The sequence below is a fragment of the Alligator sinensis genome, unplaced genomic scaffold, assembly GCF_000455745.1.
Source record: "Alligator sinensis unplaced genomic scaffold, ASM45574v1 scaffold801_1, whole genome shotgun sequence".
In the NCBI taxonomy this organism is placed as follows: Eukaryota; Metazoa; Chordata; order Crocodylia; family Alligatoridae; genus Alligator; species Alligator sinensis.
The window spans coordinates 156,219-180,720 of record NW_005842036.1 but is presented as its reverse complement, the minus strand read 5'-3'; the positions used below and the strand labels follow the sequence as shown (position 1 = coordinate 180,720).

At 46.5% G+C, this 24,502-nt stretch overlaps 1 protein-coding gene across 1 annotated transcript in view; it reads right to left on the bottom strand.

The window, feature by feature from the left end:
• Positions 1-6: 6 nt before the first annotated feature.
• The window catches only part of LOC102369636 (protein hinderin), a 136,803-nt gene continuing 112,307 nt past the window's right edge, over positions 7-24,502 (bottom strand). Inside the window, exon 8 of the mRNA XM_014519376.2 lies at positions 7-2,838. Coding sequence (XP_014374862.2) covers positions 2,625-2,838 — 214 coding nt within the window. The 3' untranslated portion in view covers positions 7-2,624. The remainder of the gene's footprint in view (positions 2,839-24,502) is intronic.

The window sequence follows — 24,502 nt, the reverse complement described above, 5'->3', positions numbered from 1 at the left end:
CAGCAACTGGAGGTCTTCCCCCAGTAGGCCATTTTAAACCTCTTCGCTCCAGGATTTGTTGCTACAACATACAGGATGCACATCTATAGGTTCTACAGATCGAGAGTGGATCAAATTTGGAGGCCGAAAACCTTGACAGTGTCCTTCTAAAAACACATTTCTGACCAAAATACAGACCCAAGACAGACACCGTCAGACTCGGAATAGTTACCGGATGAAATAGACCGTTAAAAATCTTACGAGTGGTTAAATATTGGCACCCACAAGGAACCGGAGAGCCCAATGCCCCCCTCTCGAATGTGTACTCAAAGGCACCGTTCACGAGTTTTTTGCTATTTCCAAAGGTCTGTTAGTGCTTATTAAAAAAAAGGCAATTAAAGTTACAGTCAGATCAGAAAAGATCACAACATGAAAATAAATGTTTGGTTTACACCCACAAAAGTGGTTCTTTCCAAAAAAAAAAAAAAAAAAAAAATCAAACTTGAAAAAAAATTAACACAAACCAAAAAATCCCCAAACGCAAACTTGTATCCTGTTTCCTATTTCCTCCTCATTCTCCCCAAACACCTGCTTCCCTTTCTTTCTTGCCCCAAAACAATCTGCTCAACTGCGTTTTGACAGCAGAAACATGAAGAGCAGGGGGAGTTTCTTCACTCTGATGGTCAGGTGCACGTCACGGCCGTGGGAGATCACAGCTGGCTTTGCCGGCTGCCAGCTGCTTCAAACGAGGGTGAATACTGGGCAGGGCCCAGAATCTCTGTAGGGAGGGGTGGGAAGAAATCGGTGTATTTTGGTTTTGGAGTGGGGGCAGCTTCTGCTGCTCTTCCTTCTTCTGGCCTCAGTCTTCCAAACTGCTGTTAAAATTCAGCCACGACGCAAGAAAATGACATTATCCAACCTGTGAGTAACACTGGACCAGAATAAACAGCCCAGAAAAATTCAGGGTATGCTGTTTCCCTCTCTTCTCCCTTTTCACATCACCACTATCAAAGTCCTGCTGCTACAAGCTGTCCCAAAAACACACATACCCCATGGCGCTGCTGTCCCGTTGCCAGCCCTCCCCTGCCAGAGACGGCTCAGGGTTCCTGCCTGCCCCCTAAATCCCAGAAATGGCTTTTTCTTTCACCTGACATGTAGCTTCCACCCTTTCTTTCTTGCCCCTGGCAGATACATGCTCTGAACACAGCATGGTGCATTCTCTGAGCAGAGAAGCACGCTGAGCCGTGCGTGGCCATCTGAGAACATGGGACCTTCACGGGTTCATCCATGCACAAGCAATTCAGGTGGGAAAGCGTGGTGCACCAGGGATCAGTACAGATGTGCATCACCATTAAGATGAGGAGGGATGACCGGCAAGCTAGTCACGAACCAATTCTGAGCCACATACCCAGCTGGGAACCAATGGCCTAGAACTAGTCTGGGCTGACGCGATTCTACCTTTCCCTCGCTGCAATTTTACTGTGCGAGACTAGTATTTTAGCGTCATATTTCTAGGAGCACATGCCAGTGGCTACTGTTACAATAAAATATGAACACTGCATTGTGCAGAAAATGACCATTAATCCTCTAATCTGCAGTCATTTTTACCAATTCTGCACATTTCTTTAAATAACCAAGTGCATGCAGTAGATGGGAGTGCATTTAAATAAACTGAAATAGATACAGCATGAATAATTAAAGCCGGCAGGGAAATGTGCATTCCAAGCTGCTAGTGGAAATAATTACTGATTTGTCTTATTTACAACAGGCCTGGATATGGTATCAAAATAGTGCAAGTTGGTGAAAATGTCGGAACACTTTTCTTACCCTATGACTACTACATATCTCATTTTTAAGGGGACATCAAATAAAGTTTGAACCACTACAATGGCTGCTTATATTTAGCTATTTAAGGGTTATGTTTCCCTGCATATATCCTCTGTTAAATAGCACTGATTTAAGTAGGAGCATTTTTCAAAGGGATGCATAGTGCATTAACCCTGCACCATCTATTAGTGTTATTAGACACCATAGAGCTGAGCTGGGGAGAAACCCCCCTAAGATCTCAGCGTGGTAAATACCAGAATGCTGAAGGCAATGTTAGATGGCAGAATCACCGAGAAAAGTATTAAAGTGCTTGTACCTTTGTAATATGCTAGGTTTTTAAACAGGTTGCTTTGTAATTAGAAAATAATCTAATTGAAATGCAGCGGTTCTTGTGTTATGCAGCTCTTGCAAACCACTTTACAGCTCAAAATCGATAATGAAATATACTCCTGATATGAGGCTGACTAAACTATGACTTCAATCGACTCCAAAATGTTGTGGGCTTTTATTTTAAATTATATTTTAGAATAATTGCCTGGCACACTGAAGTTTTGGTTTCCAAAAAAAAAGGGGATAAAAACCCGTGCTAGCACCTTCTGATTGGACTCTCCAAACACCGTTCTTCTTGCAACATGATTATTATTCATTTTTAAATGAAACAGGAAGCTACCGTGCTCATTCCTAGAGGGAGGAGACAATTACTTGCCAATCATATAATTTAAAAAATGATACTTTGCCGCATAAACAAATCCACTGCAGAAACAGGACTAAAAAGGTCCTAAAAAATCTACAAAGTGGTTGCGGAGGAACGAGCCTCGTCAAATGAAGAATATCTCTTCTAGGAGCTGGCTCTCCTCTAGATCGTCCGCTCGGCTTCTGACATCAAAGGGGCCTTGGTACCACGTGGGTTTTCGGTGGCTCCCGTGACGAGGTGCGTGTGCTTTGTTGCAGCTGTGAGACTCTCGGTAGCGCTGTCCTGGATTGCAAACTGGGCTCACTGCCTCAACCAGGTCAAGCAGGGAGTCTTCATACCTGGGGAAACACACCATGCAAAAGGAATTGTGTTAAGCACTTCAGCATCAAATACATGGGGGACTGAAGGGTCCTAACTCTCAAGCTCCGGCTTAAGTGAGATACGTGGGACAGTGCTGATCGGGGAAGAAGAGACCTTGCCCTGTATGCCTAGGCTGACCTCGTGAAGAAGCAGCAGGAAAGGTTTCAGTGGGCACTTCATTTTACTTTGAGAATACCTGCTTTTCACTTGTCAGTCTCACCAGGTTTTCTATTTGAATTGGATAGCGTCTCATTCGCAGTTCAGAAATTCAGGAGAGAACAGCTCAAAGGCATGACAGTCCAATATCCAGACTGAGTGTAGGACAGACCCTCATAGGGAATGCTAAAATGACTTAGAAACACATTGCCTTTGTCTGAATAGGCTCTGCACTTGATTTCTGTTCCCAGGGATTTGAAAACAGCAAGCACCTTTATTCTTGACGCTACAAAATACCCATGTTTCTTATAAATCTCTTTGCAGTATCTGGAATCTAGGCAGAGTTGAAGCACCAGAGGTATATAATCTAGGTACGGTAATACAAAATCAACACTTCAGGCAGCAAAAGAGAAGGCAAAAGATACTAACCATTACTCAAGCTGTCCTTTTAGCTTTGAGCGCAGATGGGGAGAAGCTGCATGACAACGTATGCGGAGCAGCAACACATACGGAGCCAGGGCAGTTACTCTAGGCGGGTCAGACAGAGTTTTCCTATTAACACTCACACAGGATGAGCCTTAATATAAATACCAGCGCAGAACGGATCACGACAGTATTTTTTTTTTTTATTCGTAGCTCCTGTATGGTTTTGATCGTCTCAAGAAATACAGCTTCTACCACTTCCCTTGGGAGACTGCTCCCCAGCTAAACAGATTTCAACTCAAGCAGCTCATCCAGCCTTCGGCCCAAGGCTCCCTTTGTTCCACATTGTTAGTGCTGGTCACTGCTCAGCTAATTCCAGCACTCGGATAACGACGGATAGTCAATAGTTCATACGCACATACACTTGCATTTGTAAATCCTCAAAGCACTTTATAAAGGTAAGATATTAGCAGGGTCCTAAATATTTTCCAGCTGTAGAATCTGCTGCAGAACTTGTTGCTTGAGTTGCCCAAGACGCCTAAGCAAATTAGTGGTAGTACATGGGTCTCCTACACCCTGAGCCACAAACCGTACCGTCTAATTTCAGTTCTTTCTTGGCCAATCTACGATAGTGCATGCAGTATACGATGCGATTTCAAGGCCAGCCTTTCCCAGTTAGTCTGCAAAAGTGTCTGCAATACTGAAGTATGACCTGAACGCCGAGGAATTAACAGCGGTAACAAAGGCGAAATGCCCGACTTTGATGGCAATGGATGCAGTTCTTTTAAACAGTAGGCGTACTGGATTATGTTAATCTTTTCATTGAATTTGATCATTTTTATGGCTTCTTCCCATCTGCTGGCCACTCTCGCTCCCAAGTCAGTGAGGTTTTGCACTCCAGTTCGGTATCCATAGGTTGGTTTGTTTTGCCCTTAATATATTGGTTTGCATTTTCTCAATCCATTTTGAGACTTTCTTGCTCATGTTTCAGCCTTTCTAGTCAATCCATTTTGAGACTTTCTTGCTCATGTCCCAGCCTTTCTAGCCCTGCCTCTTCAAATCTGCTCCAACAGAGCCCAACAAATACAAAGAGAAAGAGAGAGAGAGAGAGAGAGAGAGGGATTTTCTGTTCATTTGAACTTGATCGTTTAAGTGACTGACTGCTCTCACTAACACGGCGCTTTGTAGATACCCTGGTCAAAGTTTCAGGTATGATGAATGAATCTGGGGTCTGACTTGGGACCCATTATAAAAGCCGCCTAAGTGCTGAGCATTTGTCCTCTGCAAGCTGGACCCCCTATAATGGAGGCACCGGGTCACAACTCGGGATCTTGTTCCACAACTGTCCGGAGATGAACTTTTCGCAGATGGGGTGTTTTGGACCGGACATGCCAACACAGAGGTGGCCCAAAGAAAACCTCTTAGCACAAGCTGGTTTCATGAGCCACACCTGAAACTCCCTTCTAGATTAATCCAGCCTACCGTACAAACGCTTATCTCCCCGGCTGCGGTGCTATCACAAAATTTCAATTTTTCCGGCAGCCACATTCAATCACAGATTAGGTTCTGGGGAGGCGGGGGGAGTGGGGAGAACCAAGCCTGTAAGTACATTTATATAGCGAACATGCCACCCCTACATTTCGGCAGCACCTTGGAGCTAATTTCTTCTGCAAGTTTATCTAAGTTTTACAGCATTTCTGCTATCAGGAAGGCTAAATGATTTGGCAGATTACAAGAGCAGCGAATAGCAAAGATTATTTAAAAGACCAGCTGTTGCAAATCAGTCTATTTGACACCACAGTTATATATGCAATAAAATGAACAAACTCTGCTAACAGAGCGCTATCTGATAGAAGAGAATGCTCCTCGCAGGTATTTAGTGTTTAATCCCATGATAATAGTTTGCCCTGGTTTGTCTAGGTGACATCAGACTGCATCTGGCTGGAGGCAGCAGAGTTGGTCTAGGAAGGTGCGAACATCGCACAGCCAATTTTCTCACCATTTATTTGTATCCGACTATTTAAAGGGCTACTGCCAAATTGCTGAGGTCCCGAGGTATATCCCCCTCGACAGAAGTCCTATCTAGTGCTGGTATGTTCTAAATTAAAAACAGCAGCAAAACTGAGTTCATTATTATTTGCGTGGCACTGTAGTTCGGCACAACGACAACAGCCGCAAGAAGCAGCGCTCAAAAGACAGGAAAATTTCAAACGAAGTTGTTCCTCCAAATATCAGTCACCCATAGCGCGCAGCCTTACTACTGGCACAGGAAAGAGCAAACCCTTTCCGTCGGTAAATCTATGTGCAACGCGAAAGGAACAGCACTGGCCGAACAACCTTAACTCCAAATCTCCTGACTTCTAGGTGTCTGAACAAAAACCAAGAAAGGAGAGAGGCAGGTGGCTGTGTTAGTATGAAGTCAGGCAGAAGGCAAGGTAGAGCTGCACCTTATAGACTAACTGAATCAGCGATGCATAAGTTTTGATGAGCAAGAGCTTGCTACATCTGCGCTTGTTCATGAAAGTTTATGCATCTCTGATTCAGTCTACAACAGGGATGGCCAACCTGCGCGGCCACACGTAGGAAGCATCCGCATGCGGCACGTGGCAGACCAGGATGGGGAAGGGCAACAAGAAGGCAGATAGGGAAGGGAGCAGAAAACCGAGTAGCAGATTGGATAGGGGCACAGGACGGGGAACAAAAAGCAGAGCAGCTGCTCAAGCAGGGGAAGCGGTCTCCCTCACCCCCACCTCCCTTACCCTCACCTTTGCCTCCTTTCGGGCCAGCAAGACTCTTGCTCCAGTGTTTTATGTTGCGCTGGGTTTCAAACCAAGCTGTAATGGAAAAGGATCTCACAACTGATACGCAGAGATGTAGGACTCTCCAGGAACAACAGGTTCTCTCATTTACAATGCAGGGGCTGAGCATCACCAGGGACGGACTATACGAACCTCCGCCCAGATTCTCATACTGTTCCTGAAAAATGGCATAGTTTGGGGAATGTGACACCCCAAACCTAGCAGGTTTTGGAAACATTATGACATCTGAAAACCACTATAGTTGTGGAACAGCAACTCCATGGCACCCTTGCATCCTGATGGGCTAAAACAATAAATGTGTTTAGATACTGGAATATGACTTTGCACTGTTAATGTGGAGCTGTCAGCCACTGCCAGCACAACGTAGAATATTGTAGGTACACAGCGCAATTTATAACTTATACAGTTAGCTATATGATGGTTTGGTATTGCACTGTACAGGTTAACTAATAAAATCATTTGCTCCTGTCTGCAGAAAACAGAGCAATCACAAACAACTTTGGTATTTGGAGGAGCTACTAGGAATTTCCCCACTAGGCAAAATAACTAGATTTATTAGAGTCATAAACACTCCAGCAGCGAGATATATGTATATTTCCTTAAACAAGCAGTGTCAGATATTATTTGATCATCATGTTCAGGTATCTTTTCATTTACAGTCTCTGAAAATTTATTCTTTGACCATAAATGTCTAGAAAACACACAGTGCGCCTTTTCTGCAAGGTGATGGCATATCAACAAAGCACACTGGCAATATGGTATCAAAGATTAGTAGCTGTATGGGTTTACTTTTATTTAACTGCATATGCCCAATGAAATAAAAAGTTTATTTTTATACTTCCGTTTGAATTTTCAACATAAAGCTCCCGGTGATTTACTAATGTTACATGAACTGCCTTTGGATTCCAGCAGGCTTTGATATCGAGGCACGATACTAAACTACCACTTTGTATTCCTAGAACAGCATCCGTCAAGAACTTTATAGATGCTAAATGCAGCCAGCAACGCTTCTGGGATGGAGACGATGGGTCCATTTTACAGAGAGGGAAACTGAACTGGGGGGAGGTTATGTAGCTCTGGCATTTGCCATGTCGAAGTAATTTAGCAGAAGATGGGGAATAAAAGGCACCTTTGGATAGATTCAATAGCCAGTAATCAACTCACCAATTCTCCCTGCCAGTGGTGGTCTTCTGTGCGACTTGCTTTCAGCACCCAGTGTGAGCACCCTAATGCAAGACGCTGAGTGCCCTGCCTCCCCTCAAGCACTGTGCTTCGCTAGGGGCGCTGGGCTGCAGCAAGCTAAGTTGCTCTATTATGTCCCAGTGAATTGTGAGAAAGCATCGGAGGACTACTGGCACTTGAGTGATTTCACTGACAAAGAGGGCAGGTAATCAGCTTCAGTGAAAGTGGAATACAGGCTCTAATCCATTCTCCAAGACAGGCCAGCTCGCCCTGGCTGCAAGTACCATGGAGCTCGAGTGAGCCATTTGTGTGACTGGGTGAAAAGAAGGACAGAACAGCACCTAGGCGAAAGCTTGGGCTAACTGCAGTGAAGATAAGAGCAGGTGCATGGGAGCTAGCCATTCGGAAAGCTGGATGCTGAGGCTTCAGGGATTTAAACAAATTAGATATGAGATGATGAGAGCACCAGGCATCCCCAGCTGCTAACTCCCAGGATGCTGAAAGGGGAGACATGCATTTGCAAGATTTTAGCCTTCACACTTAAGGGTTCAAGGAGTGAAGAAGGACCTGGGTCAGGAAGTAAAAAAGAAAGTGAGCAAGGGGAAGATGCTGATTTGTAACGGAGCTTCCCGAAGGCACGGATACAATACTTCGAGGCTGGTGCAGAGGCACCCTAGACCAGTGCCTGAAGGTCCTTTCAAAGGTGCGATGTTAGCACTGCCAGGTGTGTGAACATGATTCACAAGATAAAACCTACAGATTTCAAACAGGAATTCGTGGTGTTAAAAACATTGCGACTGCGGTGGTCTTTCTGAGTCCTTTCCAACAGAATTGCCCTATTGTTTCTCCGTAGTCACAAAAGGAAGTGAGAACTACAAACTGGAATTTTCTGTTGGGGGCCCGAGTCTCTCGAGGGGTGCCTCTAGTCTAAAGATGCTGAGAACCACTGCCCTAGACTGCCCGTGCATTGCAGGACATGAGAAGAAAACCTTTACCGCTGCCTTGTTTGCTTAAATCCTAAGCAATGTGGATAATGTAGCTGGGGTGCTAGCACTTGATGTGTATTTTCCAAATGCATGCATGTCGAAGTGCAGGCAGTACAATATTTTCTACGCAATTAAAAAAAAGGATCCGAGCCTTTTATCTAGAATACATCAGACAACATAATACAGAATACATCTGCGTCGTCTCCTTAGTGAGAGGGCCCCAGAGCACCGTAAAACCCACACCCACATAATAGCAAGCTTAGAGGATCAGCTACTTTTATGATGCTCTCTCAGGCAGTGTTCACAGAATCGTAAGCTAGAGAAGGAAGGACAAACCTATTAGATCACGCAGCCATCTCTGCCTGCTGACAGAGAACCGACCCTACAATGCGCTTCCTAGACTTTGCCTGCAACAATCAGGTCCCTTGGGAGTCTATTCCCCAGCCAAATGCACCTTGCGCTGGCATTACTACTTTTCCTCATGTTCCCAAAACACTTAGAGGCCCTGATCGGGTGAAGGATGCACTGAACATACATTTCTGAGCCCGATTCCCTGCCCTGAAAGGTGGGGGGAGAAGGAGCGCAAGCACGCAGAGAGATCACTCATGTAGCAAATATCACACGTGCTCCCACTCATTTCCTGCTGGGTCCAGGAGAGGGGAAGGCGCTCCTTTCCATTCTGGTTCCAGACACGTACGCACGCAGGTCAGGGAGTTTTTCCTGATAGTCAGCTGAAGTTTTTTCCCTCCTCCCCCTTAAGTTCACACCATTACTTATACGCGCAGATCTTTCACAATACTTGGAAATTCATCTCTCTCTGACGTTAACACCCTTCCAGCATTTGAATACTATTATAGCCCCCCTCCCAACCTTAGTCATCACTTATCCAAGCCAGACATATTTTAATCTTTTCTCATAAATCAATCCCTCCAGCCTCCTGATAATTTTTGTTGCTCTTCTTGGAGCTTCCTCTAATTTGTCAATAGCTTTCGGGAACATGGCACCCAGAAATGAGCACAGCGGCCCCGTGGCAGACTTGCCCCAGAGCTGTTAAACGGGCTGAGCTCCTCTGTACTACATGATGAGATGTCTTTGCAACCCCCAAAATCGCACTGGCTTTTTAGCAGCCTTCACACTGCTCTGCAAACCCCTGTCTAATTTGTATCTATTGATACACCTGAGTGTAATACATCACTGCATGCCATAAAACCTGACCTACGACTGCACCAGACACTCTCTCATATTTGGTGGGGACAGGCAATATCGCTGATTCTCGTGAGCAATGCCATCAGAGACCACAGTCCTCTGTAAGATCACGGATGGGGTTGGGAAGGAAGAAAGACTTTGATAATAGTGTCACGCCCTTGCTAACTTGAACTGGCCACACGTGGCATAGTTATGGGGTCAGATCCTTCCACGTGATACATAGGAGTGATGAAGGCCTTGATTCTGAAACTGGCTGAGCGCTGGTGGTTTGTTTCTCACCTGCAGCAGAGAGAACAGCATTGGCTTAATAACGGATAAAGAGCTCAATCCCCGGGCCCTGGGTGAGGGCTGATTAGACAGACATTTTTCTCACTGCTGCTTCACCTACCATAGCGTCCAGCTGGCTGTCATCACTGCAACTGCACTTCCTTCTGCAATCATTTCTCCTCGAGACACAAATAGCCCATCTCTGCTTGCACTTAACCACCGAAGAACAATACCCTCCTCGCACTTGCAACACTTTCTTAGCTTTCCAGCTCCCTCCCTATCAACTCAGCCTCCCGTGTGCCTTGCTTGTTGTGGTGCTTGCTCAAAGCATTACAGGAAAAAACAGAAAGCAGACTTGGATTTGGAAATCACCTCTGCTTGATCTACCCCGCCGTAGCCCCCACTTCCCCTTTGCTTGTCTTGTTCTTCAGGGCAGAATATATACCTTAGTGTGGTCTGTACAGCACCCAGGGATCCTAACCGCATTAACAAAAACAATAGTACTTTGCACTTGCTCTATTAGCATTTGATTTCTATTAAAATATAGATTTCAAGAACAGAAACAGATCAAAGTGTACGCCGAGCCAAATACTGGCTCATGCTCTCATGAGCCCTTCTCCTCCAGTCACCTGCCCTTTCCCTTTGCTTTTCGTTTCTTTTACCACAGAGCTTCTCTCTCTTTAGACTGTCACTCCTTTTTAAGGCAGGAGTGATTATCTTCTTTGTCTGAAGAGTGTCTAGAAATTTGGGGGTGGGGTATTTAATAGAAAACTTGGTACCGTTTTTTACAAGTCTGCCTGCAGGTTACAGAGCCTCTGCCAGCGTTTCTGAAACATGTCACTCTTTAGGGGGCACACATAAATAACAGAAGCCTGATTTTCAGAGGCGCTAGTCCCTCAAAGCACCCACTGCCTTCCAGCATGATTCACATGATTAACAGGTTGCCTTGCTTCTCAGGCTCAGCCCAACTTCTTAACCAGCCCTCAGCGATAAATCAGCTTCTTGTTTCCACAGGTGCAGTCATTTGGAGATCTACATAGTTTCAGGTCAAGCACTAATAACCACGTTACGATTCTGAAGTTTCCTACCTTGTCATTTAGTTATTGAACTGTGAGTGTTCATTGAATTCCTAACCACTGTGGCAAGAAATGCTAGTACGCTGTGTAAGATTTAAAACCTCATCACACAGAGGAGCAAAAATATGAATGCAATTGTTTTAAATCCCACCCTGCTGAAGTCAACGTGAGCTTTACCACTGCCTCCGGTGGGGATCAGATTTTATTATCCTGTTTGAGGTTTTTGTGTGTGAGGGGAGTAGATTTTGCTACCCCTCTGCCTTTTTACATCAAAATATTTGGAATGGGGGTGGTTTGTTGCAATTTGTTTTTAATCCCAATTAAATACTTTACAGACCGTTTAATGCAACATCTAAACCAACACCAACTCGCACTGGGGACCTACACTCTTTGCCCGGCCCCCCTCCTTCTTGCTGATCACTTTAATTTCTACTGTTGTGATTTAAGGTGTTTTCTAGCAGAATCAGGCAGTCAAGTTTGATGGCTAGAAAATGGTATTGAGAGATTTGCTTTTGGGAACCCTCTTATAGGTAAGGTAGATATGCATTAAAATAATGGTACAGGGCAACAGCAAGGGTTAATTGATTTCTAAAAGCATGTCTCTGAAAGTTTCCTCAAGGCCTGCTGTGTCTGAAGCCAGCAGACACACAGGCTGGACAATTAAATACATGTACCACACTGTTCCATAACATGAGATAAGGTGGCATCAGGTCACAGCACCCAACTGCAGAGCCCTTGCGATTTCTGGTTTTGGGGAACAGACCAAATTAGGAAAACACAGGTAAAGCCCAGATTAGGATCTGTGCATGGGATGGGTTTATGAAACATAGGAATATGCTGACAGGACCGACAGTATGACGACAAGAGAGAGACCAATCAGCGATGGCTAGAGATGAAGAGTTACACAGGGGGAGAAAAAAAATACAAAAGAAAGGACTTCAGACCAGCAAAGGGTCTGAGAGGGGAACCTGAGGCCACCATGGAGAGCGGGCATACCACCAGCCTGTCTCATACACCCCCTGTGCCAGACAGCAGCGTTCCTGGGCAGAGGGGGCAGGTGAGAGTGCTGATGCCCTTCCTGAGTGCGCTGGCCAGGGAGGGCGCCAGGAGAAGCAGTCCTTCTGTGGCTGATCCTGCTGACCTGGTGCACCACTGCCTGAGCACCCTAATGCAAGACGCTGAGTGCCCTGCCTCCCCTCAAGCACTGTGCTTCGCTAGGGGCGCTGGGCTGCAGCAAGCTAAGTTGCTCTATTATGTCCCAGTGAATTGTGAGAAAGCATCGGAGGACTACTGGCACTTGAGTGATTTCACTGACAAAGAGGGCAGGTAATCAGCTTCAGTGAAAGTGGAATACAGGCTCTAATCCATTCTCCAAGACAGGCCAGCTCGCCCTGGCTGCAAGTACCATGGAGCTCGAGTGAGCCATTTGTGTGACTGGGTGAAAAGAAGGACAGAACAGCACCTAGGCGAAAGCTTGGGCTAACTGCAGTGAAGATAAGAGCAGGTGCATGGGAGCTAGCCATTCGGAAAGCTGGATGCTGAGGCTTCAGGGATTTAAACAAATTAGATATGAGATGATGAGAGCACCAGGCATCCCCAGCTGCTAACTCCCAGGATGCTGAAAGGGGAGACATGCATTTGCAAGATTTTAGCCTTCACACTTAAGGGTTCAAGGAGTGAAGAAGGACCTGGGTCAGGAAGTAAAAAAGAAAGTGAGCAAGGGGAAGATGCTGATTTGTAACGGAGCTTCCCGAAGGCACGGATACAATACTTCGAGGCTGGTGCAGAGGCACCCTAGACCAGTGCCTGAAGGTCCTTTCAAAGGTGCGATGTTAGCACTGCCAGGTGTGTGAACATGATTCACAAGATAAAACCTACAGATTTCAAACAGGAATTCGTGGTGTTAAAAACATTGCGACTGCGGTGGTCTTTCTGAGTCCTTTCCAACAGAATTGCCCTATTGTTTCTCCGTAGTCACAAAAGGAAGTGAGAACTACAAACTGGAATTTTCTGTTGGGGGCCCGAGTCTCTCGAGGGGTGCCTCTAGTCTAAAGATGCTGAGAACCACTGCCCTAGACTGCCCGTGCATTGCAGGACATGAGAAGAAAACCTTTACCGCTGCCTTGTTTGCTTAAATCCTAAGCAATGTGGATAATGTAGCTGGGGTGCTAGCACTTGATGTGTATTTTCCAAATGCATGCATGTCGAAGTGCAGGCAGTACAATATTTTCTACGCAATTAAAAAAAAGGATCCGAGCCTTTTATCTAGAATACATCAGACAACATAATACAGAATACATCTGCGTCGTCTCCTTAGTGAGAGGGCCCCAGAGCACCGTAAAACCCACACCCACATAATAGCAAGCTTAGAGGATCAGCTACTTTTATGATGCTCTCTCAGGCAGTGTTCACAGAATCGTAAGCTAGAGAAGGAAGGACAAACCTATTAGATCACGCAGCCATCTCTGCCTGCTGACAGAGAACCGACCCTACAATGCGCTTCCTAGACTTTGCCTGCAACAATCAGGTCCCTTGGGAGTCTATTCCCCAGCCAAATGCACCTTGCGCTGGCATTACTACTTTTCCTCATGTTCCCAAAACACTTAGAGGCCCTGATCGGGTGAAGGATGCACTGAACATACATTTCTGAGCCCGATTCCCTGCCCTGAAAGGTGGGGGGAGAAGGAGCGCAAGCACGCAGAGAGATCACTCATGTAGCAAATATCACACGTGCTCCCACTCATTTCCTGCTGGGTCCAGGAGAGGGGAAGGCGCTCCTTTCCATTCTGGTTCCAGACACGTACGCACGCAGGTCAGGGAGTTTTTCCTGATAGTCAGCTGAAGTTTTTTCCCTCCTCCCCCTTAAGTTCACACCATTACTTATACGCGCAGATCTTTCACAATACTTGGAAATTCATCTCTCTCTGACGTTAACACCCTTCCAGCATTTGAATACTATTATAGCCCCCCTCCCAACCTTAGTCATCACTTATCCAAGCCAGACATATTTTAATCTTTTCTCATAAATCAATCCCTCCAGCCTCCTGATAATTTTTGTTGCTCTTCTTGGAGCTTCCTCTAATTTGTCAATAGCTTTCGGGAACATGGCACCCAGAAATGAGCACAGCGGCCCCGTGGCAGACTTGCCCCAGAGCTGTTAAACGGGCTGAGCTCCTCTGTACTACATGATGAGATGTCTTTGCAACCCCCAAAATCGCACTGGCTTTTTAGCAGCCTTCACACTGCTCTGCAAACCCCTGTCTAATTTGTATCTATTGATACACCTGAGTGTAATACATCACTGCATGCCATAAAACCTGACCTACGACTGCACCAGACACTCTCTCATATTTGGTGGGGACAGGCAATATCGCTGATTCTCGTGAGCAATGCCATCAGAGACCACAGTCCTCTGTAAGATCACGGATGGGGTTGGGAAGGAAGAAAGACTTTGATAATAGTGTCACGCCCTTGCTAACTTGAACTGGCCACACGTGGCATAGTTATGGGGTCAGATCCTTCCACGTGATACATAGGAGTGATGAAGGCCTTGATTCTGAAACTGGCTGAGCGCTGGTGGTTTGTTTCTCACCTGCAGCAGAGAGAACAGCATTGGCTTAATAACGGATAAAGAGCTCAATCCCCGGGCCCTGGGTGAGGGCTGATTAGACAGACATTTTTCTCACTGCTGCTTCACCTACCATAGCGTCCAGCTGGCTGTCATCACTGCAACTGCACTTCCTTCTGCAATCATTTCTCCTCGAGACACAAATAGCCCATCTCTGCTTGCACTTAACCACCGAAGAACAATACCCTCCTCGCACTTGCAACACTTTCTTAGCTTTCCAGCTCCCTCCCTATCAACTCAGCCTCCCGTGTGCCTTGCTTGTTGTGGTGCTTGCTCAAAGCATTACAGGAAAAAACAGAAAGCAGACTTGGATTTGGAAATCACCTCTGCTTGATCTACCCCGCCGTAGCCCCCACTTCCCCTTTGCTTGTCTTGTTCTTCAGGGCAGAATATATACCTTAGTGTGGTCTGTACAGCACCCAGGGATCCTAACCGCATTAACAAAAACAATAGTACTTTGCACTTGCTCTATTAGCATTTGATTTCTATTAAAATATAGATTTCAAGAACAGAAACAGATCAAAGTGTACGCCGAGCCAAATACTGGCTCATGCTCTCATGAGCCCTTCTCCTCCAGTCACCTGCCCTTTCCCTTTGCTTTTCGTTTCTTTTACCACAGAGCTTCTCTCTCTTTAGACTGTCACTCCTTTTTAAGGCAGGAGTGATTATCTTCTTTGTCTGAAGAGTGTCTAGAAATTTGGGGGTGGGGTATTTAATAGAAAACTTGGTACCGTTTTTTACAAGTCTGCCTGCAGGTTACAGAGCCTCTGCCAGCGTTTCTGAAACATGTCACTCTTTAGGGGGCACACATAAATAACAGAAGCCTGATTTTCAGAGGCGCTAGTCCCTCAAAGCACCCACTGCCTTCCAGCATGATTCACATGATTAACAGGTTGCCTTGCTTCTCAGGCTCAGCCCAACTTCTTAACCAGCCCTCAGCGATAAATCAGCTTCTTGTTTCCACAGGTGCAGTCATTTGGAGATCTACATAGTTTCAGGTCAAGCACTAATAACCACGTTACGATTCTGAAGTTTCCTACCTTGTCATTTAGTTATTGAACTGTGAGTGTTCATTGAATTCCTAACCACTGTGGCAAGAAATGCTAGTACGCTGTGTAAGATTTAAAACCTCATCACACAGAGGAGCAAAAATATGAATGCAATTGTTTTAAATCCCACCCTGCTGAAGTCAACGTGAGCTTTACCACTGCCTCCGGTGGGGATCAGATTTTATTATCCTGTTTGAGGTTTTTGTGTGTGAGGGGAGTAGATTTTGCTACCCCTCTGCCTTTTTACATCAAAATATTTGGAATGGGGGTGGTTTGTTGCAATTTGTTTTTAATCCCAATTAAATACTTTACAGACCGTTTAATGCAACATCTAAACCAACACCAACTCGCACTGGGGACCTACACTCTTTGCCCGGCCCCCCTCCTTCTTGCTGATCACTTTAATTTCTACTGTTGTGATTTAAGGTGTTTTCTAGCAGAATCAGGCAGTCAAGTTTGATGGCTAGAAAATGGTATTGAGAGATTTGCTTTTGGGAACCCTCTTATAGGTAAGGTAGATATGCATTAAAATAATGGTACAGGGCAACAGCAAGGGTTAATTGATTTCTAAAAGCATGTCTCTGAAAGTTTCCTCAAGGCCTGCTGTGTCTGAAGCCAGCAGACACACAGGCTGGACAATTAAATACATGTACCACACTGTTCCATAACATGAGATAAGGTGGCATCAGGTCACAGCACCCAACTGCAGAGCCCTTGCGATTTCTGGTTTTGGGGAACAGACCAAATTAGGAAAACACAGGTAAAGCCCAGATTAGGATCTGTGCATGGGATGGGTTTATGAAACATAGGAATATGCTGACAGGACCGACAGTATGACGACAAGAGAGAGACCAATCAGCGATGGCTAGAGATGAAGAGTTACACAGGGGGAGAAAAAAAATACAAAAGAAAGGACTTCAGACCAGCAAAGGGTCTGAGAGGGGAACCTGAGGCCACCATGGAGAGCGGGCATACCACCAGCCTGTCTCATACACCCCCTGTGCCAGACAGCAGCGTTCCTGGGCAGAGGGGGCAGGTGAGAGTGCTGATGCCCTTCCTGAGTGCGCTGGCCAGGGAGGGCGCCAGGAGAAGCAGTCCTTCTGTGGCTGATCCTGCTGACCTGGTGCACCACTGCCAGTTGCGAGTTGGCAGGATCAGCTGCGGGGGGGAATCCCCCACCCCGGTCACTGACTTGGGTGAAGCTCACGTACTGGCCAGATGTACCTCGACTCTGATGACAACTCTAAGACTGGTAGAAATATAGAATTGTTTGCATTAATCTTATCTGCCATCACTGTGTATCAATAAAATTCACCTATTATCGAATGGAAAGGTCGTGGTTGGTCTAAAGGGTTTTGGGTCCACCTGGAACAAGGTATCTGGGTCATAAATGCAGTGTCAATAAAACTGTTCTTTTCCCTTAATTATCTCTGCCCTGTCAGCTACATCCTTGAAAACAAGTTACCGTGAGACCACTCAGATATCAATAAACACCAAGTTGCAACACTATAATATTCTGCATTCCTGTCATTATGAAAGTAGCCATTTCAGAGAGGTTTACAAAATTTAAATAAGCCAAGCACTTTAAAATGTCTGAAAATCTAAAGAGAACTTAATTATTCTTCAATATCTTAATCATTCTGGAGAATCATGATCTTGTATAATGGCCATTTTAAATGAAAAGTTTGCTGCTCTGTGCAGTTGCCACTTCCTACTAATTGTGAATTAAAGCATAATTTAGCATGGCGGTATGCCAGTACGACGAGTAAAATTTGCAGACACTTGGTTGAAGGGGGAGAGGAGGGAGGCACTGGTGAACTCCTTTAAGTAATAGAAAGTCAGTCGCCAAGCCATACTTTAAAAGAAAACACCAGAGTTGTGAGTTGACAAACTGACATGAATTAAGAACAGAACGTTTGAAATAAAAAAAGAAAAAACAAGAAAAGAAAAAAAAAAGTGCTTGCCCTGTAAATCTTACAGGGCAGAAGTGATGGTAGGTTATCATTCTGTTTATTAGCATGCTCGTTGGAGAGCTCAGGCCAAGTCTGGATGCGCATTCATTCCATTTTATGTCGCACATTACTGAAAACCCATTTGGCATAAATAATTCATAAACGCATTGTCTGAAAGTTAAGACTCCAAAAATGCAACATGGTTTTCAACTTTATGGTTGCTTGGTCTTTAGGACAGAAATAGACATTTGGATGGATAGGCTTGGCAAGTCTGATAAGAACCCATCGGTTTGAATTACCCACTGGAGGTGTGGAGCTCCTCGTCCATGCAACAGCAGGGCCATGGCGATAGCCACATACCATCATGAGAGCGCTGTGCTTGCAGGAGCAGGATGGTAGCAGGGAATGGGAAGAGAAGGGAAGAATGAAGTGTGGAGTGGGAAGAGCCTGCTGGCTTGAATGCTGAAAATACCTGGTCACAAAAGTTTTTTAAAAAAGCATGTATCCTGGTATCGCTGGTTAAAGGACTAGGATTATATCAGAAGGAGAATTTGGAACGGGAAAGGAGACTCACAAGGAGAATGCTGAGAGTAATCAACAGGGTTCAAAATATGCACATGGGTTTTGGGGCACTTTGAGGTCATGTGGACGGGGGTAGCAGATAGAGGCTGCAGTGTCTTGCTACAGAAGCCAGAGGCATGAATTTGAGCCTCATTCTGGACTCGTGGTGCAGGCTGCGCAAGTCAACCCAGCTGTACGTGGCTACCTGATCAGAGTCAAAGGCAGCTGGTTGTGCTGCCACTGTATCATCACGCCTTGGTGTGCTGTTGGCTACAAAATCTGCTGTGCCTTTACCACACTAGCTCAGACCTTGGAGCAAAGGAATAGGAAAGAGACTGTGAATGGTTTCAGAAACCTATTTTCTGATCAGGCTTCATCCTGAACCACCCGCTTTTTCCACTCTTCTCTGCTGGAACTTTCACAGAACCACAGACAACGAGGGTGGAAGGGACCTCAGGAGGTCACGTCTAGTCCAACCCCTGCTCCAAGCAGGACCAGCCCCAACTACATCATCCCAGCCAAGGCTTTGTCTACCTGTGTCTTCAAAACCTCCAAGGATGGAGACTGCACCACCTCTCTAGGTAGGTAAACTTTTCCAGTGCTTTACTACTCTCCTAGTGAGAAAGTCGTTTCTGCTATGTACCCTCCACTTTCCTTGCTGCAACTTGAGCCCCTTGCGCTATCTGCCCCCACTGAGTACAGCCCAGCTCCATCCTCTTTGCACCCCCCGGCAGGGAGTTGAAGGCTGCTATTCAATCCCCCTAGGTCTTCTCTTCTGTAGACATCGCTGGCGTTATTGGAATTATATTGACATAAAATAGAGACATGTGGTGGCAAATAAGCCCACACTTAGTGTAGAAAGGCCTCAAACTTGCAGGAAGCCAAATGTCCTCACCTCCCATTGAAAAGAGGGTGTTCTCCACTGCAGGAAAGGGCCCCTCAGTTGTATGCTCCTCACAATGCTGTATCTCACTGACAATATTCGGAGCATGGGCCCTGGATTAAGTGACTCTTTTTTCAGTCAGTAATTTAGCCAGGGGGCTCAAGTCACAGGGCATCTGCATTTCAGTGATATCCTGCTCCGAACTATACTCCTCACGGCCTAGTTACTTAAAAGAGGCATTTACCTAACACAGCCTTTGCTGGCTCTCCCTGCTCACTAACTCCAGCAATTGTGCATTCAGCAGTCAAAGGTTAAAACAGCATTGGGAGCCTGGACCAGAACCCAGGGCCCCTGCCCTCCAAGACACTACCCACCCGCCAAGGTCACAGTCCCACCCCCGCTTGCTTGTTCTCCTGCCGGCCCAAACTCGGTTGCTCATTGGGCCAAGATGCTTTGCCTCACCTACAGCTGTGTAGCCTGGGGAATTTCCTGGGAAGTGGGAGATGGGGTTCAAATCCCCTCTGGTTAGGGTGGCCCACAAGCCTGGCACTCCACTTTCTGGGCAAGTACCTTAACCACAAGGCAGACAAGGAATAGGTGGGTGGGTCTTCTTCCTCCCCGGTCAATAGTACTGCCAGTTAAACATGTGAAGGAACTAGATCTCTCCATGACAAAAGGTCCAGAGAGAGGCATCTTCCTTCTGAACGAGCTGGAGGCTCAGTTTGCCCTTTGAGAGACTGGGAGAGCTCTGTGCCTTCCTGGGACACATCTCCACTCCCTGACGACGTGGATCTGCCCACTATCAGAACTAAATGCTTTGCTCTGCAAGACAGGCTTACCGTCTTGAGGAGAGGCATCCACTGCAGGGGCCAAGTCTGAGATTGTCTGGTAAGCAGCACAGGATCTGAGCCTTGATGCCCTAGCGCTACATGCTGGGGCCCGCATGGCCTGAGACTCTGGAAGGGCATACAAAACCTCTGGAGAAATAATAACCCCAGCCAGCACCGTCAACCCCCCTGCTTTGCACACTGGGATAAAAGGGTATGGGCTCTATTCATTTCCAAGTGTACTGTAGCTCTCTGGGGAAATGAATGAATTAACTGAGATTTCACAGATGAAAGAGAAGGATATATGGTTCAAGCAAAAGTGGCAGAGGTAAAACAATATCCATAAGAACGCAGTGTGTTCTTAGTACCTGCTTTAAGTCACCGTGTAAGCAATGTGCGGGAGGAGGGCAACTGCTGGAGTCGCGTGGTAAATATGAATAAGAGACACAGGGAAAAGCCAGTAACACCATTCAAAGCTTCATAAGCAAACAAGAACTAAATAGGGCTTGATCCTGCGGAAGCTACCCAGTGGGCATGTCTACACGTGCATTTACTGCGCAGTAAGTGGTTTTTAGGCTGCTGTCTACACATGCAGTTAAGGCCTTAAAGGTGCCATAATGTGGCTTGCTGGGTGCCAACATCAGCCTGCCCTGGTCAGCACCCTAGACAGCCCCAGCCCCGGCTCTAACCTCTTCCCCTTGTTTCTGCTCCCCGTCCGAGGAAAGTGAGCCGGAGCCCAGTGTGGGCAGCACGCTGTTGCCAGGTGCCATGGTGCATGCTGGAATACACATGCAGTTAAGGCCTTAAAGGTGCCATAATGTGGCTTGCTGGGTGCCAACATCAGCCTGCCCTGGTCAGCACCCTAGACAGCCCCAGCCCCGGCTCTAACCTCTTCCCCTTGTTTCTGCTCCCCGTCCGAGGAAAGTGAGCCGGAGCCCAGTGTGGGCAGCACGCTGTTGCCAGGTGCCATGGTGCATGCTGGAAACACAGGAAACCCCCCCCCCCCCCCACGGTGACTCCCTGCAGGGGAAGGAGGCAGCGCAGTGCGGGCAGGGGCTGCGTCGTCTGGTCTCTCTGCAACACCCGGCACTGCTTTCCCTGCCCCATGGAGTGAGCCACTCTGCTCGGCTCAGCCCGGGCCGGGTTGGGGCCGCGTCTGCTCCCAGATCCCGGTGCTGGTGTCCCTGCAACACCTACCTCCGTCCGAGGCACGTGCCGGGCTTCCCTGCCACCAGGACATTGCCTGAGAGAGAAGTGGCGCGCTGCTGGGGGCTCCATGTGGCTCAGCCCCGGCTCGTGTTGCACCCAGCTTCTCTCACAGGCAGCATCCTGGTGGCAGGGAAGCCCAGCGCGTGCCTGGGACAGAAGTAGGTGCTGCAGGGAAGCTGGCACCAGGAGCAGATGCAGCCCCAATCCTGCCCGGCCTGAGCTGGGCAGAGTGGCTCACTCGGTGGGGCAGGGAAAGCAGTGCCAAGCACTGCGGACAGATGATGCAGCCCCAGACCCGCCTGCACTGCACTGCTCCCTTCCCCTCCAGGAAGTCACAGGGGGGCCTTTCCCTGCTGCCAGAACTGCGGCTCCAGCATCTGCAGCAGCACATGCCACGGCACCCAGTGACAACACGCTACCCCGTGGGCTTGGCTCCAGCCTGCTCAGCCCACATAGTGTTAAGTCGACTAATGTCTTATGTCACCTTACACGTCCAGTGTTACTGCGCAGTAAGGTGTCTACACATGCCTTACTGCACAATAACTAGTTGGGTGTAAATTTGATACCTGCATCAAGCAGGTATCAAATTTATGCCTGAGTCGGCATATTCACTATAGTTACCGCACAGTATGGGTGTGCACGTCTAGATGCCACCTGTACAGCACAGTAATTTTTAGGTTACAGTGCAGTAACTGTGCACATGTAGATGTGCCCAGTTAGAAGAATCCCCCCCAAGAGAAAAACGCCAGCAGGAAAGCATGGAGTGCAGGGCACTTGAGCCGGATGCCCTTCGTTGTAGTCAGCGCATCGTAACCACCTATTTCGAAAACGTTACACAGGCGGGAGGTGTCCCACTGAGATAAATTACCTACTTTTTGCAACTGAACAGATGGGTAGGGATCGGAAATTTTAGTTTGTTCATTCCCAGCAGTAACTAGCAAAGATGATCCTGGGCTCGGCAGGATTACTTTTCTATAACCATACACCTGTGGATATCCCGTGTTTCTGTCAGGAATGACATGATATCACTGAGACGCTACAAAAAATGAAGTAGGGGAATGAGCGGCTCAGGGGACTGATATTAAGCGTCTCATTTCCATGCTGCTTGTTTGCATCGAACCCAGGCTGGAAGTGACCAAAAGATGCCTCCATCTGCTGTTTGACGGGTTATGTGAAATGAGGTGGTGAGACTCAGCAGATGTGTTCTCTTCGCAAAAAACACCATAATTAGCAACCTTACTGATAGCATCAGAAAAGAGGCCAAGGACTGAATGAATAATGGAGGCTGAACCGTGATTCTCTTCCACCGAGTCTAAGGCACGTTTGTGGTGAGGTTATACCGCTACCACCTGGACACCAGAAAGGGCGGAAATCCAGTCTAAGGAGCAAAAACAGTTGAGGGCTGCTTGGGGCGTGTAAGGAGACACTGCCTGTGCCTTCCTCAAACCAGGGGGAAGGAGAAAAAGCAGCAGGATGGAGCTCACGAGAAATTCAAGGCTGTATCTGAACAAAGCTTCTCCCCCTCATGTAAGTATACAAATTTATTCACGTATGTGTGCGTGCGTGCGTGCGTGCATGTGTGCACGTGCATGCACGTGATATTGAATATTTTGTGGCACGTGAGAGGCATCGTTCAGGAACCTTTGTAAAAAATTAGTGGCTATTGTTCTGCCAGCATCTCCTACCCAACTTTATACCAAGACCTCAAAGGAAACAGAACTTTTACTTATAAAAAAAAAAAAAACAATTCAAAATGAATGTGACCCAGGGACTTACCCTTCTATGCAACAACATGAACAGAGTGCACAGAAGACAGTGAAGTCTGCAGGGCGTGAAATTAAAATTTTCACACAGATACAATGAAGTAATGATACAATGTTACAACCTTGGCACAAAAATCTTCTGGTTTGAGTAAAGTCAGCGTCATGTGATGTTACGGTTTGTGCACCAGCAGAAACGGTTTTCTGCTAAAAAGTTCATAAACACAAAGAGACAAAGCAAGGGAATGTACAGACAATTACAATGAGTCTCCACATTCTACCTAGCTAGGCATTTCTTGGGCTCTTGTCACCACCGTATTTAATTGCTGTGGTCACCTGAGGGCAGATAACGTGCGCAGGCACACACCTGAAAATCTAGAAGGTAAGACATCACTGGCAAACAACAGGCAGGGGGGTTATTGGCAAAGAACGCGAGGCATGGGAGCTTTCAGACCAGCCATCTATCTCAACTCCAAATCCTTCTAGTCCACCAGACATCGAGGGGGGCAGGGGATGTCGACTAAATTTTAAGCGTGCACTAAGATTAGGAACATGCCGAACAATTACAAAGTACCAAGAAAAGGTAGAGATGTAAAGCAAGCAGAGTGATGTTTAACACTTCATCAGCCACGATCAGAAGGGGAATAAATGAGGGAACACGGAGGATACCGTTGGGTACTCAAGTGGCACAGAGCCACTGGGACAAACCTGGAGCCGGAGGAATTCCCACCAGCCCGTGTGCAGGAGCAGAGGCTCACACAGGAGGAACTTGGTGGTGAGGGATATTGCTGGAGACAAGAATCTATGCAAAACAAGTTAAAAATTGCAGCCACGCTCCTATAAATATATAAACACCAGGCCCCGCTGAATTATCAGCCATTCTGCACACTGCAAAAAAACCCCGTTTTATTTCCAGGAGTGAGAAAAAGTCTCCAAACTCATAAATCGTAAAGCTGCATCATAAGTCATGATGCTTCATAGCTATCTGATAGATTGACAGACACACAAACACTCTACAAAATACATTTATGGGTCTGAACTGCGGGGAATAACATTTGAATTCAGCACCGCCGCTCTTCTGAAAGCAGCATCTCTTGATCACCGGCACGGAAGTTACACACGCAAGTGCCATTGGTAATGCGAGTTGTGTGCAGAACTCACCCTTCTGGAAATGTACCTGAAAAAGTCAGTCCAACAGTGCAAAGGTCATTTCTGACATGGCATGTTTCTCACGCCCTATTGATCCGAGACTGAACACATGGGGAAACGCGCTACCCAGTGTGACTGAGTTTTGCCTTTTATACACTTAATAAAATCTTCAAGTCTGCAGCTTATTAAATTTTTTAAAATTTTTACTCATTTCATTCCAGTGATTCCATTAGGTAGACTTCTTCATCTTTATTAAAAAAATAATCAAAACTGAAATGTTTCAATAAACCCAATTTTGGTTTTTAGTAGTAAAAGATGATTAACTGCAGATGAAGCAAAAATGAAAGTTAAAAGTATAACAGCATTAGAGGGCATGAGAACCTCTTCTTAGAGATCTTTAAAGGATATAGGAAATATTGCAAGCGACTTTGGAATTGTGCTGCATTTATTGATTTGACACGGGGGGGGGGGGGGACCCAAAAAATTTACCAACAGAATTTAAAACCAGT